Below are 25003 nucleotides of genomic sequence, written 5' to 3' on the forward strand. Positions count from 1 at the left end.
CCTACCGATTATATTTATTGTGTTTGAATTGGGTAGGACTACTGAAATGTCACATTCAAATCACTCACCCGGGAATTTTGTGAGATGCTCCATTGGTTGAAGTTCCTGTTGCAACATTTCCTTGTTTATCCACAGCAATCATTCCTGATTCAAAAAATGAAAATGAAAATCTAAAAATCTAGCTACACTGTATAGGATTATATAATGGATACTCAGCATATTAATAAATATTTAAATGGCCATCCATAATGTTCTTACCAATAGTATCATGGCTGTGAACATCTACTGCTTTCTGAAGTGAATGTGCTTTATCATTTTTTAATCCCTTTAAAGGCTTATAAGGACCACAAGATGTTGTAGGGTCTGGTGTCACATTCTGTAAATCAAAACAGTATACTTTTACCGTTACTTCCATTACATGTTTACAGTATATATAATTATATAGGTCTAAAAACAAAAAATAAAATAAAAAGATACACAGTGGAACCTCGGATTGCGAGTAACGCGGTTAACAAACTTTTCGCAATACGAGCAATTTATAAAAAAAAAAAAAACTAACTCGGTTTGCAAGTGTTGCATCGCAAAATGAGCAAGATTCAAGCCTCTGCGGTGTGCAGTGCCGCATGTGGCCAGAGGTGCGGGGGCACTGACTTGGCGGAAATACTCAGTTCACAAGCCTTTCCGGTGATTTCTGAGTCTCTGCGCTGCCCCCCACCTCTGGCCACATTCGGTATTGCATGCAATAGAAGTCAGTGTGGAACTAATTATCTTTGTTTCCATTGACTTCTATGGGGAAACCATTTTGATATGCGATTGCTTTGGATTACAAGCATTCTCCTGGAACGGATTATGCTTGTAATCCAAGGTTCCACTGTACGGTATGTAAAGAATCACTCCCCTTTAAAATAATCACATGTTGTTGCTTTGCAGCCTGAAATGAAGACAGACAGTTTTTGTTTTATCACACCAACACGTAAAATTATATTTTTTTTTATTCAAAAACAGAATCACCGAGTTGGAAAAAGGATCGCCCCCATGAATCAGTATTTTATTGAACCATCTTTTACTTTAAAATTACAGCCTTTAGTCTGCTGAGATATGTCTCTACCAACATTGCACACAGACTTTGCAATATTTTCCCACTCTTTTCAGAACTGCTCAAATTCAGTTCAATTTGATGGTGACCGTTTGTGGACTGCTGTCTTAGTCATTCTACAGATTTTTTCGATGGGGCTTAAGTCTGTGCTCTGACCAAGCCATGCAAGGACATTCACCCTTTTCTCCTTCAACCACAGTTTTTCTGTGTGCTTTGGGTCATTGCCATGTTGGAAGATGAACCTTCTTCCCATTAACAACCTTCTGGCAGAGGGCAGCAGATTTTCCTAAAGAATTTGATGGTATTTTGACTCATCCATTTTCCTTCTATCCTGCCAAATGCTTCAGTCCCGCCTCCAGAGAAACACCCCCATAACAGGATATTACCACCTCCATGCTTTACTGCAAGAATGGTGTTATTTGGATGGTGAGATGTGTTGGTTTTTTACCAGACATATCGTTTGGCGTTAGGGCCAAATACAATTTTAGTCTCATCTGACTACCTTAACATGGAAAAATGTGTTATGGTCAGATTAGACTAAAATTGCATGATTTGGCCTCAACGCCAAACAAGGGGTGGGTGCTTTCCTCTTTGTGTCATTCATTGAGAAACTGACCAGCTAAGAATCTTACCCTTTACCTCAAAAAGTTAGATTAATAAAAATTAAGAAAAAAACAAAAACGCCTAAATTAAAAAAAAAAAAATTGGTGCAGCGTGCATCAAATTCAAGAACAAGTTTTAGACAGATACACAAATTTGGCACATTACGCACCACTTTTAGAATGCATGGGAGACACTTTTGCAAAATCTGTCTGCGCCAGTCTATGAATTCCGGGGTCTTTGTCCTAGCTCACCACCATTGTGCGCAGAGGTTCTATACAATTTTACAAGCTTACCTTAAAGCGGAACGTCACCCTCTTTCACTACTTCCCTCCACTCCTCCCCTCTTTCCATACTCTATACGTATACCGCCATTGTTTTTTGTTCTGTTTTTTACCTTTTTTTAAGCAAAAATGTCTGGCCCCAACTCCCCATACACGTCAGTCACCTTAGGTGAATGATGTAAACACTGCCTGCTATGGCAGGGGTGGGGCAGCTGTGGCTGGGCATGAGGGGATGTCAGCGGGACAACGCTGAATCCACTGGACGGGTGAGAATCTGAAATGTGCAGATACCACCCTAAAGTGGTTCTAAAGCCTAAACTTTTTTTACCTTAACCATTTAAGCCAAAACCTATTTTTTTTACACTTTGTGTTTACAAGTTAAAATTTCTGTAGGTGACGTTTAAAAATGTAGGTCTTTTGCTATAATTATTCGATGCAGCGCTGTGCACGTCTGCAGCTCTCCTCACTTTCGGTTCCCACTGGCTTTGCTGGGGCACCGGAAGCCATTGGCTCCCAGTGCTGTCAATCAAAGTCAGTGACAAGGGAGCGGGGGGGCTGGGCCCAGTCCCTCTGTCAATGGGAAGCGACAGAGGAGGGACCAGGAGCGCCGGCCAGAGACCCGAGAAGGAGGTTCATGGCCGAGAAGAGCAGGTAAGTATTGACATGTTTGTTAAAGTTAAAAGTAACTTTACAATCTCTTTAAGGTAAGCAGGGGTAAAATAAAAAAGTTACAGGGGGTGGATGCAAATCCACTTTAAGAGAAGAGAATAAAGATGACACATTGTGTTTTGTGGGACAGTGTCAAATTTGGGAATCTTGATTTTTGTAAATGTCCCAGAATGTTCCAGGGTGTCCTTACAGTCTTCAAGAGCTCAAAGCAGAAGGCAGTCAAAGGGAGTGGAAAAGGAGAAATCAGGAGGGAGAAGGGAGGGATAGCAGTAGGGTTATGTAGGATAAAGTCACAGAGGGAATGATAGCCCAAGCTCACGCTAATAAGCGGTTCAGTCATTCCACTATATTAAAAAAATTGTACATATCTGTATTTTAATATATTGGCTCATGCTCATTAGCAATCATTAGTGCCCATGTAAAGAATGCAGATCTGATGTGACCTTGGTATGTTGCTGAGCTACTTTTTCCCATAGTTGCTTAACCACTTACCCCCCGGACCATATTGCTGCCCAAAGACCAGAGTACTTTTTGCGATACGGGACTCTGTCGCTTTAACAGACAATTGCGCGGTCGTGCGACGTGGCTCCCAAACAAAATTGGCGTCCTTTTTTTCCCACAAATAGAGCTTTCTTTTGGTGGTATTTGATCACCTCGCGGTTTTTAGTTTTTGCGATATAAACAAAAATAGAGCGACAATTTTGAAAAAAATTTATATTTTTTACATTTTGCTATAATAAATATCCCCCAAAAATATATAAAAAAACATTTTTTTTCCTCAGTTTAGGCCGATACGTTTTCTTCTACATATTTTTCGTAAAAAAAAATTCGCAATAAGCGTTTATTGATTGGTTTGCGCAAAAGTTATAGCGTTTACAAAATAGGGGGTAGTTTTATGTCATTTTTATTATATTTTTTTTACTAGTAATGGCGGCGATCAGCGATTTTTTTTTCGGTACTGCGACATTATGGCGGACACTTCGGACACTTTTGACACATTTTTGGGACCATTGCCATTTTTATAGCGATCAGTGCTATAAAAATGCACTGGATTACTATAAAAATGCCACTGGCAGTGAAGGGGGTTAACACTAGGGGGCAGGGAAGGGGTTAAGTATGCCTGGGTGTGTTCTTACTGTGGGGGGGGTGGCCTCACTAGGGGAAACACTGATCTTCGGTTCATACAGTGTATGAACCGAAGATCAGCATTTCCCCTGCTGACAGGACCGGGAGCTGTGTGTTTACACACAGCTCCCGGTCCCCGCTCTGTACCGAGCGATCGCGTGTGCCCGGCGGCGATCGCGCCCGCCAGGCACACGCACGGGAGTCGGGGGCGAGCGGGGGGCGAGTCATGACGCTCTCTATGTTGCAGATAGAGAAAGGAGCTGTGTGTTAGTGGGCGTCCTGACTCTCCTGTAGTCCAAGGGAGGGGTGAGCATGACACTCCACACCAGGTAGAAAGCCTCGCATTACTGTGTGGAGTTACAGACAGAAGAACAGGAAGTGAGGATTTCTCAGAAGAAATAAGGACATTTAAAAGCAAAATGGAAGGATGAGGTAAGTGGAGGACTGCACGAAGGTATTTAGGGAAAAAAAATTGTACCTTTACAACCCCTTTAAGGAGCAGCTCCATCAGATTTGTACGCGTGCCAATCTCTTAAGATACCGCCAACATAGATTTGGGTTGGTGGGGAGATTTGATTCAGTCTGAGGGGATCTGTACCAGCGGTAAGGAGTTTGAAGCTCCTCTCTTGGAATGTGCTAGCTATACATAGTTTGTGGGTGAGAATAAAGCATTTCAATTTGACATTTTCTGGAAGAGATGTATTCAATTCCCTATCCTATTCCCCCATGTAGAAGATATAGTCAGTCTGTATTTTCAAGATTAAGAAGCTATATAAAAAGGACATGGTACTGTTGTAGGTATTTCCTCAGACACCTTATGTGTTTTGACAACGTCACAATTCGTGGAGTCATGCATTCCTTGGTGAATTGTCTGGTTGGAATTATTGGGAAAGGAATGAACAGTACTTTGTTGAAAACACTGAGAGGTGTTAAGGCTCATACACACAGTCAGACATCCAACAAAATTTCCCTTGGATTTTTTTGCTAATTGATTTGTCCGGCCACACCCATAGCATACACACAGACTTTTCTGCAAACTTTTCTAAAACTTTCCTAACATCACGTGTTTTTTTTGCTATTTTCTGCTCTTTACCACCACCCTTTGGTTAACTTCTGCTATTGTTTGTTGCTTTTAACATTGGTTCTGAGCATGCGTATTTGCACTTTGTCCAAAAGTTGGTTGGATTGCTGTACACACAGTCAGACAAGGCACCATCAGACTTTTGTTGCCGAAAAGTTGGTCCGTTTGCAGACCCAACTTTTTGTTGGATGAAACCCGAAAAAGTTGGTCCGATGGAGCGTACACACGGTCAGACAAATCAGAAAACCTGCAGATTTTGAAGTTGGTTGGCAAAAAGTGTGACCGTGTGTATGGGGCTTAAGAGTTGAGGGTTTAGGAGAACACAAGCATAAAAAGAATGCATCCCCAAGGGCAGGAAGGAAATCTGGGTTGCCAGGGGGCCATAAGAGGAAAGTTGCAAAGTGGTTATGGCCCCTATTCTTATTTTTTGGGGGTTAATCAAGGGATTCTAATAAACATAACATATACATTGCTGAATCAAGAAAATATCTGTTTATAAAACATTAGACTTTACCGTACGAAAGTTTGGTTGGCAGTGTTGTTCAAGCCATTTTGAATAAATAGATAGTGATCTGTTGGTTGTTAAATCTTCACATACAAAGCCCATACTCTCAGCAAACAAGGATGCTAAAAGAAAAAAAAAAAAAGCGATAAAATGTACAAGTTACGGTCTGCTTTTAATGCCATTATCCTGCTATTTTGCTTACTCATAAAAAGTCATTTTTTCCAATACCAGTTAGCAGAATTAAACTCTAATGGCCTTTAAAATGTAAGGGAGGAGTTTATTGAGCAACAAAAAGTGTCCTCTAAAATCAGTGCAAACCTCTGTCAAGTTTTAGAATGATCAGAAGAATCTCATTAAAAAATGCAATTACTATTCGACTAAAAGAAGTACTGGTTCAGATATCACTGAATACCTGCAATATGCTTATTTATAACTGCACTTGTCTGATATGCTTTATTTTTCAAATAAATTTAAGCAGAAGCACAAAAGTGGAACTAAATCTGGAAAAAGCCTATTATGCTATTAGCCAAGAAGCTCTACTTCTTGTTTATTGAAGGTTCATTTTCTTTTTGCGAGTCTTTTGATAACTTAACACAAAGAACACAAATTCATTGAAAACATTCAAAACTCAGATTTAAACACTTACCCTTAAAGTGCAAGTTTATTCTTAGTGAACACATTTTAAGTATATAATGCAGTGTTTACCTCTAAGCCATTTTTGATATGACTAGCATTTTATAAGCTTGTTCCTCTTTAATTACTTAACACACAGTTCACACATATCTGGCTGTGATTTGCAGCCGTGTCCTGTGCGTTTGTGTTTGCCGGTTCAGGTGTAAATGTTTCCCTGAACTGGCACCTAAACCGGACCCAAAAATACACAGGACCCTTTTCAAATTCGCACCGCAGCCACCTGGACACGTGTGAACTGGCTCCATTGAAAGCCAGTCAGACTCGCATTTTATGTGAATTGAATGTGGTGTAAAAATTCTTCTTTCGAGACTACATGAGGTGGCGAGGGTAAGCGATCCAGCCTTGGCTTGGTTCGCTTCGTTTTTGGAGGATAGGGAGTTTAGAGTGAAAATGGGGGATCACTACTCCAACCCTAAAAAGGTGACTTGTGGTGTCCCTCTCCCCCCTCTTATTTAACATCTACCTTCGCCCTCTCCTCGCCTTGATAGCGGGGATGGCACTCAGTTTTCAGTCGTATGCTGACGACACCCAACTCTTTTCCAGAATTTCTGCCGACTCTCCTGCGGCTGAGGCTAGGTTGATTGAGGGATTGGACGCCATCAAAAGATGGATGGGGCTCAATTTCCTTCAGCTCAACCAGGCCAAAACGGAGGTGCTGTGGTCCGGCAACATTACGGGAGAGGTTTGGGTGTTATCATGGCCTGACGAAGGTGGGGAGTTTCCTAAATCTGCATCTACGGTGAGGACGCTGGGTGTCTACATTGATGAGGGCCTAACCCTGGGACCACACGTGGACCAGGTGGTCAAAACTTGCCACTTTAAAATGCGGCTGCTTCACCGCTTTCTGCCCCCAATTTGACTGATCAGGCCAGGATCGCTGTGGTGCGCGCTCTCATCCTTCTGCATCTGGACTACTGTAACGGGCTGCTGGCTGGTTTACCTCTCCCAGATCAAAGACCTACAGAAAGTCCAGTATCAAGCGGTATGGTTAGCCCTCAATCTGAAAGGCCACTGACCGACCTCTGGGCACCAGGCAGCGGATCAGATTCAAGGTTTTAACCTTAGTTTTTAGGGCGTTCAATAAATTAGGTCCTACTTACCTCCAGGCGAAATTGACAAGACATCTCACTGGCCGTTCATTGAGAGCGGTCACTCAATGCCGCCTGGAGGTCCCAACGTTTAGATTAAGAAAGTGGGGGGGGCAGAGCATTCTCGAGGTTGGGACCTAGAGAGTGGAACCTCCTGCCATTGGCTCTTAGGCAGACCTCAAACCTGCTCCAGTTCAGGAGGGGACTGAAAACCCTTCTGTGGACTGAGGCTGGGTAGATGGCTGTGCGACAGGGGGTGGACCTGACGGGCTGATAGGTGTTTTTTTTCTTCTCTGGGCTTTTTTATTCTTTTACTGTTTTTTTTTAATTTGATTTAGGTTATTGTTTTTTTATGTTTTAATGTTTTTTTTTGTTTTAACGGTTTTGATGTTTGTGATTTTATTGTATGTACGGTGAATGGCACCTAGTCCCGTCGCCGGGTAGCGTTTTGATACTTATGTGATTTAATGCTTAACAAAAATATTCAATAGGTGTAGGTTTAGGAGCTATTTGTTGCACCTACAGGTAAGCCTTAATCTAGGCTTACCTGTAGGTTAAAGTGGTCTGTAAGGGGTCAACCAATTAACTGAGTAAAGTTGGTGGCTGATTAGTTTCCCATGGATAGTGATTATTTGCAGTACTTTGAAAAATGTCAAGTGCCAAGTCAGATTCGGGTGAGGACATTGCAGGCACCCTGGACAGGTAAGTGTCCTTATTTTAAAAGTCAGCAGATGCAGTATTTGTAGCTGCTAATTTTTTTTTTTTTCAGCGGAACTACGCTTTAACAACTGACAAGTCATCAGCTGTCAGCAGGGGTTCCCAAATGAAAAAAATCTTGTAAAAATGTCATCACAAGGGGCAGGTTCTCTGGGTAACGTCTCTCCCGCCTTTCCCCCTCTGATGCGGAAAACCTATCCACCTGCTCCTCTCCTCCCCCTCCTTCGATGGTATTTGCTCTTGTGAAGTTTTCTCTTGATTGTAGACTTTTACAATGATACGCCCACCTCCTGGAGAGTGTCCTTCACTTGTCTGGATGTCGTGAATAGTTTATCTTTGCCATAGAGAGGATCCTGCGATCATCCACCACTGTTGTCGTCCCTGGACGTCCAGGCCTTTTGATGTTGCTGAGCTCACCAGTGCATTCTTCTTTCCTCAGAATGTTTTCACTTGCATGGACAGCTCCTTTGAATGCATGATGTAGATTCACAGCAATAAATTCCAAATACAAACTTTACAATTTTCTGCAGATTGTTTCCTTTAATATGAGGTCAAACCTAAACACTTTCAATTCGTATGCAATCGGTCAGGCCCTTCCACTACATAGTTGAAGGTAAATCTAAAGGAAATCTGACAAAAGTTGTATAGTGTGTATCCAGCTTTAGAATCAACTCCAGACCTTTTACCTGCTTATTTGATGAAGAAATAATGAAGACATAGCCCACACCTGGCCAGGAAACAGCTTTTGATTCAATTGCCCAATTACTTTTGGTCCCTTGAAAAAGGGGGGATGTCTATTAAGAGTTGTAATTCCTAAACCCTTCCTCTGATTTGGATGTACATACACTAAAATAAAACCAGTGTATGCAATTTTAGCCCATGACCATTATATACCTATAGCTTGAATATGTTTTGGATAATACCTGAAAAAAACTAAAATTGTGCCAAATGTATATGGACCTAACTGTAGGTGTGTTTTAACTCCATGCTTAATGTTGAAATTATGTGTTCTAACTGTGGGGGGGGGGGGGAGGTGTTCATACTTAGTATTAAGGATGATCTCCGGCGTGTTCGCAAACCTCACGTGCAGAGCCCGACCGAAAGTCGGCACTGCGCTGATCACAGGCAGTGAGACACTGTCCCGATGCGTGGCTGCAGAGATCGGGAAATGTCTCACTGCCTGTGATTAGCGCAGCGCCGACTTCCTGGCAGGCTCTGCACATGGGGTTTGAGAACACGCCAGAGCTCATCCTTAGTATGAACACACAATCGGTCTCCTCTGCCATGAGAGTACCGGGATCTATGTGTTTACACACACACACAGATCCCGATTCTCGCTGTCACAATCGATCGCGGGTGCCTGGATATCATCATGCACGCCGGGCACTCGCATCGGTGGCGAGCCACAGGTGCACGCCTCCAGTGGCACATGCGTGCCCCCTAGTGGCCAAAGGGGAAGCGATGTAAGGAAACGTTTCGCCCAGGGGAGCCAACCTACCACAGTAAAACTGCGGCAGCTGGTCCGAAAGCGGTTAAAATACAGTAATTCACATAGAACACATTTGATCATTTAAAATCTACATTATATGTATAGATTTATCTGCTACATTATCCGGCCTCATGGTAGTAGCAGCAAATGTACTTTACACATAGCCAGGGCATTTACTGGCTGTAGCATTTGCTCATGAAAATGTAAAACAAATCTAAACAGAACTATACAGTGCTGTACTATAATAGCAAGTAAACAAAAAGAAAATACTTTTACTGGCAAATATAACTTCTAACTAATAAGATAATTCTTAAAGTAGAACTAAAGCCCAAACTTTTTTTTTTTTTTTGTGGATAAAGTGGCGAGGGAATTAGAACACCTGTCAGATTTTATTGCTGTTAGTGTCCTTGTTAAGAAAATTCACCTTCTCCATTTGTCCCAGTGACTGTTATCACTGAAAAAAGAAAAAACAAACGCTGAGTTGTCACCAGAACAGTAATAAAGGGGAAATCTTCCAATGTGGACACTCTGTTATATGAGACATGAAGTAAAAAGGTACATCAAACTGATATAGAAACTGTTTTTCAAAACAAAACAAAAAAAAATGAATATAGAAGGCAAAAAACTGACAGGGGTGATGACCCTCCCTGAAAAAAAAAAGTTTTTGCTGTAATTCTATTTTAAAGGATATCACGTGTAGCTCTATATTTTCCTGAAACAAAGATGATAACTTACCCGATTCTCCCACTAAAAATGTGTGTTTTGTGTGCTCCATCACAGCTCTGGCCACACCAATGGCATTCTTTATTCTCCTCAGACTGGCAACAGCACCAACTTTCATAGTGCTACTAAAATGTAGAGAACATGACAAAGGGTGTCCATAAGAACAGGCTCAGCATAACTGTATAATGCTTTCATACTATTTTCATGATGTAAGTTTAAATTACTGAAAGGGTCAAACTATCAAAAACTGTTTTGTTTATTATAGCTACCTAAGAGTTAATTACCGTAGTTATCTCGGATATTCATCCGCTTGCATTGACTTTAACTACCACTGGCTTTGGAGGTGGACAGTTAATGTTGGGCCATCTCACCAAAGCATATGCTGGCTTACCACTACTTATTTAGCAGGGGACAATAGTGCATCAGCTAATATTTATATTAAAGGCTGAGAATTTTTTGCCATGTCCGATTTTAAAGTGGGGGACTGAAAAATAATTTTTACATGAACTTGGAGAAATATGCTTTAATTGCCACAGATCATCTTTGGAAACATCCCATTAAAGAACGAAGATTTTCCGAATAGGAACTCTCAAACACCTGTTGGTTGGTGAACCTCTGGACAACCCTCGGCTAGAGTCTTTGGCATGTGTTAGTAAAACCATACATATCAAGTACAAGTACTTTGTGCATCCAGGTAGATTATACTGTGTTTTTTTCCCAGGACAAATTGGGGTTTTATTTGGTGGTAAATGGTAATGGATATCTCCTGATTTTTATTATCAAAGGAAAACTGGCCCAAAATAGTAAAAAAAAAAAAAAAAACAACCTACCACCAAAGAACAACCCAAAATTACCTCTCCTGCTCCCGACGATCACAGTGATACCACATATGTGTAGATTAGTTGTTTGTACCCGTAGCACAGCCCAAAAACAATATTGTGTATTTTGTTAAAACACTGACACTTAGGGCCCTTTCATGAAAATCTGTCCCGTGAAGATCCGTCTGTGTTCATCCGATCCGCAGAGGGATGGAAAAATAGGATTTTCCTCCTTTAGAAACGGACCATAGCGCACGTCTGAAACGGCCTTAACTAAAAAAAAAAATAAAGTCCTGCCCAAAATTTACTGACGCTGACCTTTGACCCTTACTTGACCCAAACACTAACCCTGGCACTGACCTAGATCAAACCTTGATCTAGGTATTTTTTTTTTTTACACACACACACACACACACACACACACACTGCAAGGAGAGACAAAGATACAATGTATTTTCCCTCTCCATTCACTGAGAAAGAAACACAGGGACAGGCTTCAAAGTAACTGATCACTATGGTAGCCAATGAGAGGCTACCACAGTGGTCAGGTGACCTGGAATCGGGAGTTCAGTAGTACAGCACAAAGGGAGATATGCAAATATGTGGTCCCACGGCAAAGAGCAGTGCAGTGGGGCCACCTAATTGTGTTACATTGGCATCAAGGGGTTAAAAAGTCCATAAAGCTTTTAGCCTAAAGAAAAAGCTTATTTTAGCCAACACACACACAGGTCAGCCCATTCAAGTGAATAGGCTGCCTCATGAAGAAACGTGTGAGAATTGCACTTTAAAAAAACGCGAGCAAGAATACTTGTTCCCGCTACACATAGTGTGACAGAGCCCCAAACTTTGAAAGATGCCTTTCTAAACCACTTGCTAAATCAAACTTGCGTTTAAGAGCTCAGGCATGTTCGCAACTTCACTTGCCCGTGCCCGCCAGGAAGCGGACACTCTGCAGTGCTAATCACAGGCAGTGAGACATTTCCCCTTGGAGCGTCAGCTCCCTGGCGGGCACAGGCACGTGGAGTTGAACACGCCTGAGCTCATCCTTACTTGTGTTAACAGACAGACTGAATGCTATATGTAAAGCCTAAAAAGAACAGTGAGGGACTAGCATGGGATAGTGCAGGCAACAGGTTGCAGGACTCTTCCCATCACACTAGTCTTGTGAGATACAGACAATGTTGAGCATATATACAGGTAACTAGAGAGTACATAGAGACTACCATATGTTTTGAATTATGAATATATATTCCATACTTAGGGAGTGAAGCAACGGCAAATCTATGCTTTAAATCAACTTAAAAGAGAAGTAAAGTCCCCCCCCCCCCCCCAACCATACTTGCCTCGTGGATGGAGCATCCGACCGATGCTGCATCTGTCCCCCGGCGTCTCTGCACTGACAACCACTCCTCCCCTAACATAGCTTCTGCTCTACTTCTAAGCGCTCATTGGAGCGCTGAGCAGTAGAGGGACGGAAGACCCTGAGACAGCCAGCAATCAAGGCAGCTGGCGGATCCAGATTTGGAAGTCGGACTGATGGCTGCAAAGTCAGCGGAGAGCGGATTTCAGACCTGTGAAAACAGGTCACAGGAGTGCAAAATAATTGCACCCTTGTGACCCATAGGAAAAGCCCAGCCTAAGAAGCTCAGGCTGGACTTCTCCTTTAATGAGAACATATACCGTATTTATCAGGGTATAACGCGTGCCGGTGTATAATGCGCACCCCAATTTTAAGATTGAATTTTCTGAAAAATGACCAGTTACACTTACCGGTAGCTGTATTTCTGGTAAGTCTTACAGGACGGCACCCTGAGAGATGACTGGCTTCTCCTGACAGGAAACACAATCAAAAAGAGGTTAAAAACCCCGCCCCTTCCCGTGCTCCTCAGTTTGAGATAAGTATGAACCCACCAGTGCACGGAAAAAACACCACAAAAAATATAATACAAACCAATAATGTATCACAAGGGTGGGAAGTAGGCCTGCCGTCCTGTAAGACTTACCAGAAATACAGCTACCGGTAAGTGTAACTGGTCATTTCTCTAGTCGTCTTCCAGGACGGCACCCTGAGAGAGAAGCAAGTAGCTTCAGGCCTACCTTAGGGCGGGACCACTGCTTGCAGGACCTTTCTCCCGAAAACCAAGTCCTGAGGTGACAGTAGGTCAACTCTATAATGTTTCAGGAACGTGTTCTGGCTTGACCACGTCGCTGCTCTGCAAATCTGCTCCACCGAAGCTCCGGCCCTTTCTGCCCAGGAGGTTGCTAGTGATCGTGTGGAGTGTGCTTTAACATTAGGAGCTACCTTACCGGCTTGTACATAAGCTAAGGAAATTGTCTGCCTAATCCATCTTGAAATAGAGGCTCTGGACGCTTGAAGGCCTCTTTTCTGACCCGAAAAGCAAATTAATAGATGAGTAGAACGTCTAAAGACTAACTCTTTCTAAGTACGCTAATAGACATCTTCTAACATCCAGACAATGAAAGGAAGCTTCTCTTTCATTCTGGGGATTTGAACAAAAAGAAGGGAGGATTACCTCCTGTGACCTGTGGAACTTTGTCACTACCTTAGGAAGGTAAAGGGGGTCCTGACTTAGAACGACCCTGTCCTCAAATAAGCGAAAAAATGGCTCTTTAATGGAGAGCGCCTGCATATCACCTATCCTCTTGGCCGTCGTGATTGCCAAGAGGAAGGCGAATTTAAAGGTGAGTAACCTGATGGGGATAGTGTCAATTGGCTCAAACGGAGCCTTGGTAAGTTGGTTTAACACTAACGAAAGATCCCAGGGTGGAACCCTAGAGATCTGAACTGGGGACAAAATGTCTCTGGCAATAAGAAACCTCTTAACCAGGGGGTCCAGGGATAAACGTCTATCCAAAAAATATGACAAGGCTGCTACCTGAACCCTTAGTGTTCTTGTGGCTAACCCCTTGTCTACTCCATTTTGGAGAAAATCTAAGATGACCGAGGTCTCCTGCTGAGAAACCTGTCTCTCTGAGCACCAGCGAGAGAAGATACCCCAGGTTTTGGCATATATACGCCTAGTGACTACCTTCCTACTGGCTAGAAGCGTGTCAATAACTCTCTCGGAGCAGCCCTTCTCCCTCAGGTTCCGCCTCTCAAGCACCAGGCCGTCAGCTTGAAGAAGCCGGGTTCTGGGTGATAAATCGGACCCTGACGAAGAAGGTCCGCTCGGACAGGGAGAAGTAGGGGAGGCAACACTGACCCTCGCTCTAGAGCGGGAAACCAGGCCCTCTTGGGCCACCAGGGTGTGACGAGAATGAACTTCCCTACTGCTAGATTTACCTTCTGCAGGACTCTCGGAATCAGGCTCAAAGGAGGGAAGGCATAGGCTAGCTGAAACCTCCATACCTGTGCCAGTGCATCCGAGCCGTGTTCTCGGGAGAGAGAGAAGAACCTCTTCACCTTCCAGTTTGCCCTGCGGGCGAAGAGATCTATCTCTGGGCTGCCAAAGTGCTGGCATATTAGACTGAAAATCTCTGTATTTAGTTCCCATTCCCCCTGGAGAATGGGATGGCGACTTAAATAGTCTGCCTCCAGATTGAGGGTCCCTTTCAGGTGTACCGCCGAGAGCGAGAGAACTCTCTGCTCGGCCCAGCCCAGGATCTCTAAGGACAAGTCTAGAAGGGTGCGAGATCTGGTGCCCCCCTGATGGTTGAGGAAGGCCACCACGGTCGCATTGTCGGAAATGATCTGGACCTCCTGGTCCAAGACTCTGTCCTCGAATGCCTTCAGAGCCTCTCCGACCGCTAATAGCTCGCGGTAATTTGAAGAGGCCCCCTTCTGTCGTTGTCCCCAGGTACCCTGGGCACGGAGATCGTCCAGATGTGCGCCCCACCCCCATGAGCTGGCGTCCGTGGTGATCCTGACCGGATTGGTCTGGCCCCATGACAGACCTTGCTGTAGGTTCTGTGGGATGAGCCACCAGCCCAGTGAGAGTTTCACTGGTTCTGGGAGACTGACACTGAGCTCTAGGGATTCCCTTTTTCCGTCCCAGGAGGAAAGAAGGAAAAATTGTAGGGGTCTGGAGTGGAGCTGTGCCCACGGGACTGCTGGAATACAGGAAGTCATTAGACCTAAGACTCTCATGATGTCCCTGAAGGAGGACTCTGCTCTTTCCAGCATTGATCTGACCACTGACATGAGACCTCGGATCTTGTCGCTGGGTAAAAGGAGCTTCCCTCCCAGGGAGTCTATCAGAAACCCTAGATAGAGTTTCTGCTGTTCTGGAAGGAGAGAGGATTTCTCCCTGTTGATGATCCACCCCAAGGACTCGAGGGTAGTCATTGCAGTGGCCAGATCCGCAAGAAGGAGATCCCGACTTTGATTGTATAGTATCAAGTCGTCGAGATAGGGAACTATCGCTATCCCTTGTAGGTGCAGGAAAGCGATCGCCTCCGCCAGGACCTTGGTAAAGACCCTTGGACTGGAGGCCAGTCCGAAAGGAAGGGCAGCAAATTGCCAATGCTGCACTCCCTGGACGGAGGCGATCGCGAACCTGAGGAACATCTGATGCCCCAAGAAAATCGGGACATGGAGGTACGCGTCTCGTAAATCGATGGTGACCATGAATACCTCCCTCAGTAGGAGCCTCCTGAGGCTGTAAATGCTCTCCATACGAAACTTCTTGTGGAGGAGGGAGGTATTCAGGGGCTTCAGATTTATTATCAGACGAAATTTCCCTGAAGGTTTGGGAACCATAAAGATGTGGGAGTACACACCCAACCCTCTCTGGTACACCGGGACTGGGACTATGACCCCCTGATGTGCCAGTTCTGCAACATTTTGTAGAAGGGCTGCTGATTTGAGAGGGTCCCTGGGTAAATGCGTCAAAATAAAGTTTTGAGGGGGAAGCTGATGGAACTCTAGCTTGTAACCTTCCCTTACAATCTGGAGAATATGTGGACTTTGAGTAATACTCTCCCATCTGGGAAGGAACTGGGAGAGTCTTCCCCCGACCTTCCCGTCATTTGGAGTCCTTGTCGCTGGGTTTGGGATTGGAAAAGAGGATACCTCCTTTTTGCTTTTCCTTCCCAGTACCCCAACGCCTGTTGTAAGGGGGCTTTTTCTCTGAGGGACGGTTCTTACCTCCAAATCCACCCTGGGGGCCTCGAAAAAACTTTTTCTTGTTTTGTCTAGGCTTAGCAGGAAAGCGAACCCCTTTCTCTGAGGATCTAGTCAGGGCCTGATCCAGGCCTGAACCAAAGAGCAGGGAGCCCTCAAAGGGAAGACCACAAAGGCGGTTTTTGGACGCAAGGTCCCCGTTCCACATTTTGACCCACACTGCCCTTCTGGCAGAATTGAGGAGGGCTCCTGTTTTTGCAGTAGAACGCACCGTCTCTACAGAGGCGTCTGCTAAATATGCTACTGCGCTCCCTAAGAGTTGAAGGGATTCTAAAATTTCCTTAGAATCTGACCCCTGGGACACATGTTCCTGCAATTTTGAGATCCAGGAATTGGCATTTCTTGCAACACAGGCCGAGGCTAGGGCGGGGCCCAAGGCAGCCGCGTTAGCCTCCCAGGCCCTACGCAAGGAGGTCTCTGCCCGCCGATCCATAGGATCCCTCAAATTGCCTGTGTCCTCAAAAGAGAGATCCGATTGCTTGGAAACTTGCACGAGCGGAGCGTCTAGTCTAGGAATCTTAAAAAAAGTTGATTCCTCCTCCTCCTTAAAGGGGCAACGTCGTTTCCAGGTCTTGTACCTTAAAAGCTTCTTCTCTGGCTCTGCCCATTCCCTGAGGATAATATCCTTTAGGGACTGGTGTACCGGAATAGCCTTGGCCTGAGGTTTTAGCAGGCCCTGGTATAGCCTATCCTGAGTGGAAATTACTTCCGCAGGTTGAGGGATCTCTTCAGAGGCATATACTGCCTCTAGGAGGCCTTCCATATCGTCCGCAGCAAAGACATACCTGCCTGCCCTAGTATCCTCGCTTTCTTCCTCTGCCTGACCAAGAGAGCCACCCTCCTGAGGGGGAATCTCTGAGTCCTCAGAGTCAGACACTAAGGAACCAAGGGATTCCTGGCGGACTCTAAAGATCTGTGAAGAGGAACTCTCCTGAGAAGAGGGCCCTGCGATGGGGGGGTTCAGGCTCTTTGCTCTTTAAAGACACATGAAATTCCTTGAGCGTAGAGAGCATTTCTGACTGTACCTCAAGAAACCCCTTCAGAATCTCAGAGGTCTCCTTCCCTGCTAGCTTAACAATACATTTAGCACAAAAGGGTTTGAAATAATCTGAGGGTAATTTGCAACTACAGTAGCCACATTTCTTGGAACGACTAGTGTCCCTGTTTGAACGACTAGCCCCCCCCTGGGCAGCGCAATCCTCCCCTAAAAAGGAAAAGATACACAGGCATGTATGTAAATGCTGAGAAACCACATTGGATTTTAGCCCACCATACCTGTACTCAGGAAGACTCACCCCCTGTGGTCTCCTCTGCAGCCAGGGTCGAAGATGACCGGACCTCTCGCTCCATCGCGGGAGGATGATGGCTCCGCTCTCTCTCAGCTGCTGCTGTCCTTTTTCCGGTAGGACGTACCGTGTGTCTCCGGTGTAGTGGTAAGCCGGGACTGGCGTGCTGGAGCTGCGCGGCGCCATCTTTACCAGGCCGACCCGGAAGTGACACGCGCGCGCGTGTGACATCCTTGCCCCGCGCCGCCGGCTCTGAGAGACGCCGGTTTGGTGCCAAATTCGAACGGCAATGAACGCCCAGGGATCCAGGACGACCCGGCCGCAGCCCCAGAGCGCACAGAAGGCCCCCACCCCCGGAGAGAGCTCGACCCACAAACCTCCAAGGTAAGGGGAAGGCTCAGGGAGAGAGAGGATCAGCCCCTGGAGCTCCAGAATAGACACCTATCCCCAGGAGACTCCAGCACTCCAGGGGGTTCTTCTGCTCACATAGTGAGGCCCCCCTGAGTAAGAAGGGACCCCCTAGGAGTGGAAGTATTCGCTGAACCCAAAGGCTACCCAGTGCCTGCGGTTCAGTTCCCAGGGGGGGACCACCAGCCCCAGGCCTTAGGTCAGAAAAAAATAAACGTTTCGCTGTGGGGACACACAATCAAGAACTGAGGAGCACGGGAAGGGGCGGGGTTTTTAACCTCTTTTTGATTGTGTTTCCTGTCAGGAGAAGCCAGTCATCTCTCAGGGTGCCGTCCTGGAAGACGACTAGAGAAAAATAATTTTTTTAGTTCAAATAGTAAATGCAGTTAAAATTAAAAATAAGATAAGCAGCAATGTACAGCAAGCAACTCAGAGCAGCTCCTATGTTCAAGGAGATACACAGTACCTTAGGGCTTCTAGCTGTCAGCACTCGATGGTGGAAGGGAGGGACCCGTACAGGCTCTCAGGCCCCGTACACACGTCCGAGAAACTCGACGAGCAAAACACATCGTTTTGCTCGTCGAGTTCCTTGTGAAGCCGCCGAGGAATCTTGGCGAGCCAAGTTTCCTCATTGACCAACGAGGAAATAGAGAACATGTTCTCTATTTGGCCTGACGAGATCCTCGTCGGTTTCCTCGGCCGAAAGTGTACACATGACTGGGTTTCTCGGCAGAATACGGCTCCGATCGAGTTTCTGGCTGAATTCTGCCGAGAAACTCGGTCGTGTGTACGGGGCCTCAGACGCAGGCAGCGCTGACCAGGACTGTAGCGCGGCTTGGGGCTTCTATACCCAAATGTTCTATACCCAAATTTTCTATGGTGAAGGGGAGGGTGAGGAAACCCTTAAATGCGGGCAGCGATGGCTGAGACTGTAGCGCGTACCTATGGCATACCTCAGAGGGGAAGGATGGGGACGAGCGCCCAAAGGAAATCACCGCCGGAAATCACTGAGCCGTCATCTCCACTCGGCTCTCACGTCACACACGCACAGTCCTGCCTCCGCCATAGGCATTGGACCATCTCCGGTGACAGACAGAACCCTGGTCCAATGCTGGTGGCGGAGGCAGGACTGTGCGTGTGTAACGTGACAGCCGACTGAGAGCCGAGAGGAGATGATGGCTCAGTAATTCCCGGCGGGCGCTCGTCCCTCTCCTTCCCCTCCCAGGTATGCTATCGGCGTATAGCACGCACCCGTGATTTTCCCCCTATTTTCAGGGGAAAAAAAGTGCGCGGTATACGCAGATAAATACGGTAAGTAATTTTGAACTTTAACAAGTAGACATCATAGGCAAAAAAATAAACAGATGTGAACTGAAGGTGTAGAAACAGAGATGTGGGTGAGCTGCAGAGTGGGATGGAAAACTGCAGATATGTTGCAGATTTCCGCATTGCTCCTCACCTGAGTTCAAGTGTAAACAGGACACATAGAAAACAATTGTTTTCTGTGTGCTCTTGCAGAGACCCAAGTTTTTATAGTGCATCTGCACAATTTTGAATGAGCCCTAAAGAATTACCAACTGCCAACCCACCTCTAAGATCTAACAGAATTTTAATATAAATGCAAGCAACTTACAGTATAGAGTAACGGCACACAGTAAATCATTCCATTTGATAGGATTAAAGCATATTACCCATTCATAATCATAGCATCCAGTGTAGTCTCTCCGGCTTCATCGGGACTTCCACCATACCCTACAGAGCCATCACACTGATCAATTTCACACTGAGTACAGCCTTTCTCCACTGCATCCAAAGCAGATCTGCCAGAAGCAAGGACGTTCCATGCTGAAGAGAAAAACAGATTTTTGTTAGGAAAATATTTATTTATACGCCTGTAACTTGGTTTCTGCTGATCACAATAGAAAGCTAGTACTTTGTGGCTCCACTTTTCCCTGCTTGCTTCTAACTGCCCCCTCTTTTTGTATGAAAGCTTGCCTGCCTTCTACTGTCTCCTATACACTCCTAGTGACCAGGTGATTTGCTTTACTACATTGGTGCCCGTTAAACAAAAAGGTGCTACAATACATGTTGTGCACATTATCATGTGTTGTGGTAACACACATTGCCACAATGCAGAAGTGTGCATCCAGCTTAAAAAAAAAAAAAAAAAAGGTTTATATCCATACAAAAAAAGTATAGGATGGCAAAATATGTAAAACGTTATGAGCTCTTAGTCTTCGGTCACACTGAATCCGACTTTAATATTGTGCGACTTCACTTGAAGCTGCACAATTTCAAAGTTGCATGTCAATGCGACTTCAGGTGTGACTCTGAAGACATCTGTGCAACATCATGCACAGAGGTCAATGCAAGTTGCAACTAAACTAGCAAAATCAGTGCAACTCTGATGGAGTTGGAGTCGCACCGATTTGAACACTTTCGCTGCGGACAATAGGGTGCAACTTGTCATGCGGTTTGAAACAATCAAAACGCACCGCTGTGACTGGAGACCAAGAGATCATAGGAAGAGGAAAGGAAAAAGATGGTGACCTTTTAACAGTCTGTCTGCACCGCTCAGACACAACATTTCCCTTTCACTTTTATTGTAGGAGTATAAACATTTTTTGTTTGCCTGGTATGTCTGTTGATCTAATGTGCAGTTATGTGGCCATTATATGACTGCGAGGAAGAGTAAAGTGGTATTTAAAAAAATAAAATAACAAACATGTTATACTTACCTGCTCTGTGCTGTGGTTTTGCACAGACCAACCACGGTCCCCAGCTGGCACTCCTGACCCCTCCCTCATACCCAGTGCCCCAAGAGCAAGCAGCTTTCTATGGGGGTATCCATGCAGGCTAACTGCTGAGCCGCTGCTGCTCTGTTTGTCTATTCACATAGAGCTGTGGCTCAGTCCCGCCCCCTCTCTCTCCTCATTGGCTCCCTGGCTGTGATTGACAGCAACAAATGGAAAAAGAAAATATGGACAGCCGTAATCCAAAAAACCTTGATGGTTGTCTTTATTTAAAAAAGGAAAAATGCACTACAAGTCACAGCACACTACATAGGAGTAAAACAGCTGACACGTTTCACACTATACATTAGTGCTTAATCATAGCTCAGATTAAGCACTAATGTATAGTGCGAAACACGTCTTGTGCATTGCCAGCACCCTTGATCTCCTGAGACCATACTGATCATCCTAACACAATCCACCTGGAGCGGTAACTTTCTTTCTGTGATTGACAGCAGCAGGAGCCAGGGTTTCAGCAAATGAGGGAGAGTCCCTGGACAGCTGAGGCTCTTGTGACAAAATGTGGAAAATTTCAAGGGGTATGATTTTTTTAAAGGTGCTGCATAGTAGGTACTAGGCAGGTGACATCTGTCCAGCTGCAGATCACTTAACAGTGCTAGGTGTGTGTAACTCAGTGTAGGTCTCCTCCACTCACCCATGCTAATGCGGACTACGTTTCTTTGGCTGATCCTGTAACCAGTGCGATCACAACAGCTGATGCAGGTGGAGAGGGTACATTGGTGCTTTCCGACAGTGAAAAACCCAGATTTTTTTTAGACGCGGCAAGTGCGCACCCCCCAGCACTGGGGTTCACCCTTTCCAACACCACTCACCCCTGCAACCCTGTTCAAACACTGCTCACTTCTCTACACCCCTGCAACCCTTTTCTAACACTGCTTACCCCTGCAAACCTTTTCTACTGCTTTTCACTTGCCTGACTTAGGGCAGGATTTGTGTTCCTGCCAATGTATCTACCTGGGACTGCGCGCCCTGCTGGAGGTAGAGCCAAATGAGGCAGCAACTATCCATAGCTGCCCACATCCTATAGGTCCAGGCCAGAAACCTGCAGGCAGAGCAGCAATGCTGGTAGGCAGATAGGAGGCACCAAACAATAGTGTGGCATGTACCCCGGGTGCCTGGCCACCCACGTTTAGAGCTATCCTGACTAGAGCAACAGTTCAACAGTAGTAAAGCTGAGGCCTGGTTGTTGTGAACCACTGCTTTAAAGTTATCTGAATAGAAGAGATGTTACCTATAAAAGCAAAATTTGTATCTAAAAGAGTACAAACCCAGGAGTGCAGATTGTGCAACTGCCTGAAGTGTGTGGTTTTCCAAGCAAATATTCATATATGCAGTATTTACCAAAAGTGTCTTTTTCGGATCCACCTTATTTTGATTATCACTTATTCAGGTAAAGCCAAATATAGACAGTGATAAAGGTGGAGACTCCACAATTTGGTGTACACATGCATCCAGGGCTGGTGCTACCACTAGGCAAAATAGGCAGCCGCCTAGGGCGCCCGGCCACTGATGTTTATACTCTCTGCAGCAAGCAACCAAGTCTCAGCATCAGCAGCTCCATTCGCTCGGCGGCGGAGGACTGTGTCTGTGTGCCAACTTACGAATTAATGGAAGCAAGCATTCATTGATGGGCACTGGCGAGCCTGCTTTGCTGGGCACTGGTAGGCTGCATTTGATGGGCGCTGGTGAGGCTGCATTTGATGGGCGCTTCATTAAAAAGGTGGGGTTTACGTGGGCAGGGGAAAGGGGGTGGAGTCAAGGGTGGAGCCAAGGGGGGTGGCAAAATGAGGTTTCACCTAGGGTGTCTAAAACCCTTGCACCAGCCCTGCATGCATCGACTTATCCTGACAGCATGGAACACACTGGGGTTGATTTACTAAAGCCAAATAGACTGTGCACTTTGCAAGTGCAGTTGCACTCTGCAAGGGAATTTGCTCCAGCGCTTAGTAAATAAGGGGACGTTCCGATTACTTGCATCAGCCAATCATGTGCAAGCATTTTTTTTTCTAGCACGCAATTGGGTATCCTTTGTAAAGTGACGCTATACCTAATTTACTAAACTCTGAAGCAAATGGCTTTGCAGAGAAAAACTGCACTTGCACAGTCTATTTGCCACTGGCTTCTGCAAAGTACCCGGGAGATGTGGTGTCACTCAGCTGTGTGCCAGGCAATTCCCCAATCTCTGCTCCTCTGTGAGCTGCCAACACAAGGGGGGGGGGGGGGGGGGGGGGGGGGGGGGGAGTCCCCAAATACCATCCTAAAGAAAGCTACACACACACACACACACACAAGCTACAAGCGCCCATTCTCACTACTGTGTTGCAGCAATGTATGGTCATGCAATTTTGCAATGTAATGCTGTTCATTCTGAATGGCACCCCAATGCCCCACGCTGATGGATGTGCATTACAGCCCGAAGTATGGCAGTACGCTTCATTAGTGTTGCGCTGCCAGAAACCCTACATATGTTTCTTCTGCTGTTGGCCCCATTCACACTTGGAGATCTGGAATAGTGGAAGCAGTCACTACGATTCTGCCTGCGATTCCAAATTGTGTGGTAAGCTCTGCAAAACCGGCAACATGCGTTTTTAAATGGTGCTCCAAGCACGGTGCAATTCTGAAAAATGCATCTTTAAAAACAGTGTCAAGTCTGTTGTCTAAAATTGATCTGGCGCTTTTTTGGGGTGACAAATGTACATAGGGCAGTCCATTGAAGTGAATAGGCTGCCCTATGTGTGACATGCAGAATTGCATGAAAATCACCAGCAGAGAAAACTCAATTCCCCACTATGAATGGGGCCTAATGGTCTGCCAAAGGCAACATCCCACAGTAGTGGGAATAGCCCTGATATGAGTTGTGTGTTGCTGGGGGAGCATTTCCTGCAAAGTCCTGTTATCACATGACACCTACATCACGTGCACGTCCCAGTCTATTCACAGCAGAGCAAAAAAATGCGCGTCCCCGTCTCCCCACATTGGGACAGAGGGGAGTAAAACATGCGCGCACCCATCTCCGCGCGGCGGGGAAGAGCCTTGAAGTGCACGCTCTCGTCTCCCCGCCACCCTAGTAGGGTTGCGCGCTCCCGTCTCTCCACAGAAGGGGAGTAAAGTGCGGTCCCCCCGCGTTCACCTGCTTGTGTGGCGCTCCGGAAGGGCCAGGTGTTGATGACCAGAGGCAGAGCGGCCTGGGAGTACACCGCACACAGCTGGGCAGCTAATACGTACAGCACCGGGGAGCCAGCCGCCTCCATGGTCCCGGAAATAGAGTGGTGGGGGAGGGCTCAGTATGGGGCGTTATATTTATAAGGGACATTGATGCAGGTGGGCAGTGATGACACCTCCAGAGCAGTGTGGTGGGCGCATACCGATATTACCGGCTCATTGTGACTCACAGGCTTCAGTATAGTCATACCAGCATGGAGCTCGGGCGTCCTTCGAACTCGTCCCTTTTCTGAACCCCAAATAAATATTTTTAATGTTTTGGTGACACGTTTTGTTAATATACGGGCGCTGATGTCACCAACATCCCGCCCCGTTTTATGCCCACTGCAGGGTGGGGAATTACCGCTCACCCCTAAAAAGAGCGCCAGAAATATGAGAGAAAAATAACATCTATGCATGTTGCTTTTGAGCATTTCTGCTGCGCTTTCCGCATTTTTTTATATAACCGTGTTCCCGTTATGTTTGGCACGATTTGCATGTTTCTTTTTTTTGCTTTCCAGTCACTGTGTGTGTGTGTATATATATATATATAGCCGGTTGCTAAGGAGCGGGTCGGGAAGCCAGCCGCCGTGTCCTTATAGCGAAGTTCCACCCAACAGGGAAACTTCCTCTCCGGTGCCACAGTCTTGGATTTGTCTGCCACAATGTTGCAGTCCCGCTAAAAATCGCTGATCGCTGCAAATGTTAGTAAAAAAAAAAAGAAAATTGTATGCGTCTACCCCAGGGGTCTTAAACTCAGATTACCAGAGGACCACTGGTTTTCCTATCCCATGGGGGCCACATGCAAACTTTCAAACTTCAAAAACAACATTAAACTACATACAGTGGTAGACTAGTTACTGGTTGCTGCCAGTTACTGCCAGATGCTTGGCAGTGTTTGCTCTGTGTCAGATGAGCCAAGTTTGCTTTACGTGAGTTAGCAGTTGAGACTCTAACAACAGCCTGGTTCTAGATTTATTAAAGCTCATAGTTGAGAATAATTTTTCACATAAGTACACACTCAGCCCCCCTCACACCAGTACCCACTCAGCCCCCCTCACCTGTATGCACTCGGCCCCCCTCACACCTGTACCCACTCAGCCCCCCTCACCTGTATGCACTCGGCCCCCCTCACACCTGTACCCACTCAGCCCCCCCTCACCTGTACCCACTCAGCCCCCCTCACACCAGTAACCACTCAGCCCCCCCTCACCTGTATGCACTCAGCCCCCCCTCACCTGTACCCACTCACCCCCCCTCACAC

The 25003-nt window shown here is 45.9% G+C and overlaps 1 protein-coding gene across 1 annotated transcript in view; it reads right to left on the minus strand.

The window, feature by feature from the left end:
* Nucleotides 1–23821, minus strand: part of AGA (aspartylglucosaminidase) — a 31707-nt gene extending 7886 nt beyond the window's left edge. The window contains exons 1-6 of the mRNA XM_040333780.1: nucleotides 23669–23821; nucleotides 19417–19570; nucleotides 10083–10195; nucleotides 5370–5482; nucleotides 259–376; nucleotides 69–144 (exon numbers count right to left, since the gene is read on the minus strand). Of these exons, the coding sequence (XP_040189714.1) occupies nucleotides 69–144; nucleotides 259–376; nucleotides 5370–5482; nucleotides 10083–10195; nucleotides 19417–19570; nucleotides 23669–23789 (695 nt within the window). The 5' untranslated portion in view covers nucleotides 23790–23821. The remainder of the gene's footprint in view (nucleotides 1–68; nucleotides 145–258; nucleotides 377–5369; nucleotides 5483–10082; nucleotides 10196–19416; nucleotides 19571–23668) is intronic.
* Between the last annotated feature and the right edge of the window lie 1182 nt (nucleotides 23822–25003).

Source organism: Rana temporaria, chromosome 1, assembly GCF_905171775.1.
Source record: "Rana temporaria chromosome 1, aRanTem1.1, whole genome shotgun sequence".
Taxonomy (NCBI): Eukaryota; Metazoa; Chordata; class Amphibia; order Anura; family Ranidae; genus Rana; species Rana temporaria.